Source organism: Phaenicophaeus curvirostris, unplaced genomic scaffold (assembly GCF_032191515.1).
Source record: "Phaenicophaeus curvirostris isolate KB17595 unplaced genomic scaffold, BPBGC_Pcur_1.0 scaffold_690, whole genome shotgun sequence".
NCBI lineage: Eukaryota > Metazoa > Chordata > Aves > Cuculiformes > Cuculidae > Phaenicophaeus > Phaenicophaeus curvirostris.
In genome coordinates this window covers 8,293-12,761 of record NW_027207202.1, presented here as the reverse complement: position 1 = coordinate 12,761, position 4,469 = coordinate 8,293, and the positions used below count along the sequence as shown (strand labels likewise).

General features: G+C 56.6%; 1 protein-coding gene across 1 annotated transcript; it reads left to right on the top strand.

The window, feature by feature from the left end:
* Positions 1–1,679: 1,679 nt before the first annotated feature.
* Positions 1,680–4,231, top strand: LOC138735312 (zinc finger HIT domain-containing protein 2-like). Its single transcript, XM_069883215.1, has 3 exons — positions 1,680–1,887; positions 2,394–2,479; positions 3,239–4,231. Exons 1-3 carry the CDS (start codon positions 1,692–1,694, stop codon positions 4,229–4,231), a joined length of 1,275 nt encoding a protein of 424 aa, XP_069739316.1. The 5' UTR covers positions 1,680–1,691.
* Positions 4,232–4,469: the final 238 nt, after the last annotated feature.

The window sequence follows — 4,469 nt, the reverse complement described above, 5'->3', positions numbered from 1 at the left end:
GGGAGCGTCACGTGATCGGGGCGGCGGGGCCGGCGGAGAAGCCGCGCGCGCCTTTTTTTAGAGCGCGTGTCACGTGGTTTGCGGGCGGGGCCGGAGGAACGAGTGAATGGGAGCCTGCGTCACGTGGTTTGTGGGCGGGGCCAGGAGGAAAGGAGTGAATGGGAGCCTGTGTCACGTGTTTTGTGGGCGGGGCCAGGAGGCCCTGAGAGCTCAGGGGGAGCCCCAAGGGGACCCGAAAAGGGAGAGGAAAGAGTTAAAATTGGGGATAAAGAGCAAAAACAGGGGAAAAAAGAACCTAAAAGTCGTCCTGAGAGAGGAAAGAGTCAAAATAGGGGGAGAAAGGCCAAAAACGGGGGAGGAAAGAGTCAAAATTGGGGGAGAAAGGCCAAAAACAGGGGAGGAAAGAGCCAAAAGGGAGAGGAAAGAGTCAAAATTGGGGGAGAAAGAGCCAAAACAGGAGAGGAAAGAGTCAAAATTGAGGAGGAAAAGCCGAAAGGATCGAATTGGGAGAGAAAAGAGCCAAAGGTGGAGAGGAAAGAGCCGAAAGAGTCAAAATGGAGGCAGAAAGAGTCAAAATGGAGGCAGAAAGAGCCAAAACAGGGGAGGAAAGAGCCAAAAGAGTCAAAATTGGGGCAGAAAAAAGTCAAAATTGAGGCAGAAAGAGCCAAAACAGGGGAGGAAAGAGCCGAAAGAGTCAAAATCGAGGCAGAAAGAGTCAAAACAGGGGAGGAAAGAGCCGAAAGAGTCAAAATCGAGGCAGAAAGAGCCAAAGCAGGGGAGGAAACAGCCGAAAGAGTCAAAATCGAGGCAGAAAGAGCCGAAACAGTCAAAATTGAGGCAGAAAGAGTCAAAACAGGAGAGGAAAGAGCCAAAAGAGTCAAAATTGGGGCAGAAAGAGTCAAAATTGAGGCAGAAAGAGCTAAAACAGGAGAGGAACGAGCCAAAAGAGTCAAAATTGAGGCAGAAAGAGCCAAAGCAGGAGAGAAAAGAGCCGAAAGAGTCAAAATTGGGGCAGAAAGAGTCAAAACAGGGGAGGAAAGAGCCGAAAGAGTCAAAATTGGGGCAGAAAGAGTCAAAATACGGGAGGAAAGAGCCGAAAGAGTCAAAATCGAGGCAGAAAGAGTCAAAACAGGAGAGGAAAGAGCCGAAAGAGTCAAAATCGGGGCAGAAAGAGCCAAAACAGGGAAGGAAACAGCCAAAAGAGTCAAAATTGAGGCAGAAAGAGCCTAAACAGGGGAGGAAAGAGCCAAAACAGGGGAGGAAAGAGCCAAAAGAGTCAAAATCGAAGCAGAAAGAATCAAAATCGAGGCAGAAAGAGCCAAAACAGGGGAGGAAACAGCCAAAAGAGTCAAAATTGAGGCAGAAAGAGTAAAAATTGAGGCAGAAAGAGCCAAAACAGGGGAGGAAAGAGCCAAAAGAGTCAAAATTGGGGCAGAAGGAGCCAAAGCAGGGAAGAAAAAAGCCGAAAGAGCCAAAATTAGGACAGAAAGAGTCAAAATCGAGGCAGAAAGAGCCAAAACAGGAGAAGAAAGAGCCGAAGCGGCTCCGAGCGCGGCCGGAAGTTGCCGAAGCGCGGCCGGAAATGCCCGAGCGCGTCCGGAAGCTGCCGAAGCGCGTCCGGAAAGAGCCGAAGCCCGACCGGAAGTTGCCGAAGCGCGGCCGGAAGTGGCGCCGGCGGCTGTTGGGCCGTGATGGCGGCGGCGGCGGCTCCGGCTGCTCCGGCGGCTCCGAGCGGGGTCTGTGCGGTTTGCGGCGCCCCCGCCGCCCCCTACACGTGTCCCCGGTGCCAGCTCCGCTCCTGCGGGCTCGCCTGCTACCGGAGCCATGGCGGGGGAGGCTGCGCCGAGGCCTTCTACCGGCGGCAGGTGCTGGGGAGCTGCGGGGGCGGCGGGAGCGGGGGGGGAGGGGGGGGATGGGGCCTTTGAGGGGGTTAGGGGAGGATTTAGGGGGCTTAGAGGGGGATTGGGGGGACCTGGGGGGGTTAAGGGGGGATTTGAGGGGTTTAGGGGATGATTTAGGGGGCTTAGAGGGGGACTGGGGGGATCTGGGGGGGTTAAGGGGGGATTTGAGGGGGTTAGAGAATGATTCCAGGGGTTTAAGGGGGGATTCCAGGGGTTTAGGGGATGATTCGAGGGGCTTAAGGGGGGATTCGAGGGGTTTAAGGGGGGATTTGAGGGGGTTCGAGGATGATTCGAGGGGTTTAAGGGGAGATTCGAGGGGTTTAAGGGGTGATTCGAGGGGTTTAGGGGGTGATTCGAGGGGTTTAGGGGATGATTCGAGGGGTTTAAGGGGGGATTCGAGGGGGTTCGAGGATGATTCGAGGGGTTTGAGGGGGGTTTTTGAGGGTTTAGGGGATGATTTGAGGGGTTTGGGGGAGGATTTGGGGGCCCTAGAGGAGGATTTGAGGCGTTTAGGGGGAGCTTCTGAGGTTTTGAGGGGGCTGGAGGAGCTGCTGAGGACGGGGGAGGCGGCGAAGCTGGTGACGTGGAGACCGTGGTGGTGGAGGGGGAGGAGGAAGGGGGGGAAAGGAGAGAAGGAAAAGGGGGTGGAAAGAGGAAAGAAAGGAAAAGGGAGGAAGGGAAGGGAGGGAACGAAAGAGGAGAAGAAAAAGGGGTTAGAAAAAGGAGAGAAGGGAAAGGGGGGGATGAAAAAGGGAGGGGAGGGAAAGGGGGAAAGAGGAGAGAAGGAAAAGGGGAAAAGAGAAGAGGAGAAGGAAGAAGAGGAGGAAAAGGAAAAGGGGGAGGAGAAAAGAAAGAAGGGAAAGGGGGAAAGAGAAGAGGAGGAAAAGGGGGAAAGAGAAGAGGAGGAAAAGGAAAAGGGAGAAGAAATAATAAAGAAGGAAAAAGGGGGAAGGAAAGAGGAGGAAAAGGGGGAAAGAGAAGAGGAGAAGGGGGAAGAAAAACTAAAGAAGGAAAAAGGGGGGAGGAAAGGAGAGAAGGGAAAGGGGGAGAGCGAAAAGGAGGAAAAGGGGGAAAGAGAAGAGGAGGAAAAGGAAAAAGGGGAAGAAATAATAAAGAAGAAAAAAGGGGGGAGGAAAGGGGAGAAGGGAAAGGGTGAGAGGGAAGAGGAGGAAAAGGAAAAGGGGGAAGAAATAATAAAGAAGGAAAAAGGAGGGAAGAAAGGGGAGAGGGAAGAGGAGGAAAAGGGGGAGAGGGAAGAGGAGGAAAAGGGGGAGAGGGAAGAGGAGGAAAAGGGGGAGAGGGAAGAGGAGGAAAAGGGGGAGAGGGAAGAGGAGGAAAAGGAAAAGGGGGAAGAAATAATAAAGAAGAAAAAAGGGGGGAGGAAAAGGGAAAGGGAAAAAGGGGAAAAGATGGAGGAGATGAAGGAGGAGGAGAAGAAAAATCCGAGGGGGAAGAAGGAGGGTGAGGAAGAAGAGGAGAGCAGGGGAAAGAAGATGGAGGAGGAGGATGAGGAAGAGGATGAGGACGAGGAGGAGCAGCAGCCCTCAAAGTTGGAGGAAGAGGATGAGGACGAGGAAGAAGAGGAGGAGGAGGAGCAGCCCTCAAAGTTGGAGGAGGAGGAAGAAGAGGAGGAGGAGGAGGAGCAGCCCTCACAGGAGGAGGAAGAGGATGAGGAGGAAGAGGACGAGGTGGAGCTGGGCTCGACGCCGCCGCTGCCCTCGTGGGTGCCGCCCCTTCGCTCGCTGTCGGCGTCGGCGCCGTCGCCGCTGCTGCCCTTCCAGCTGCCCAACGTGCTGTACGGCTACGCCTTCGCCCTCAGCCTCCACGGCGGCGCCGAGGAGCTGCTCCCCGCGCTGCCCCGCGCCGCCCTGGCCGTGGCCGCCGCCCTCCGCGCCCGCGTCCCCTTCGCCTCGGTGGCCGAAGCCCTCGGGGCCGCGCGGCGGGAAGCGGCCGCCATGCCGTGGGGGCCGCTCGGAGACGCCGGCGTCGTGCTGGCCGTGGCGGAGCTCCTCGAAGGCCGAGAGGATCGAGGGGATCGTGGAAGCGACGCGGAGGCCGCCTTGGCGCATCTGGAGCGGCTCCTGCGCCGAGGGGCGCGGGAGAAGGAGGTGGAGGAGGCCGAGAGGTCACGGCTGCGGAAGGCGGCGAGGAAAAGCCGCTACCTGCTGGCCTGGAGCCGCCAGGAGCCGCCCAGCACGCTGGCCCGGCTGGCGGAGGCCGCGCACGGCTACTACGGCGAGATCGTTAGGGACGGCGCTAACGAGGGGGCGCGGGGAGGGAGGGGGCGCGGCCGGGGGGGTGGGTTGAGGCGCGGGAGACGCGTTCGTTAGCAATCAGGGGGGCAGGGGATGAGAGCAGAGCTCATTAAGGAATGGTGTGGATGTAGGACTCGTTAAGGGGTTGGATTAACGAGGACTGGTGAAGGAACGAGAGCAGAACTCATTAAGGAAGCAGACTAATGAGTGGGGAAATGCCATTAGAGCAGATCTCGCTCATTAAGGAACTGGACTAATGAACCATCTGAACCTAGAACTCATTAAGGAACTGGATTAATGAGTGATGAGACAC

Bases quoted from the DNA above. Each gene is read 5' to 3' on its own strand.
- LOC138735312 (XM_069883215.1), top strand. From the start codon at position 1,692: ATGGCGGCGGCGGCGGCTCCGGCTGCTCCGGCGGCTCCGAGCGGGGTC. The intron at 1,888-2,393 runs GCGGGAGCGGGG...TGGGGGCCCTAG, and splicing joins GCTGGGGAGCTGCGGGGGCG to AGGAGGATTTGAGGCGTTTA. The intron at 2,480-3,238 runs GTGACGTGGAGA...GAAGAGGAGGAA, and splicing joins CGGGGGAGGCGGCGAAGCTG to AAGGAAAAGGGGGAAGAAAT.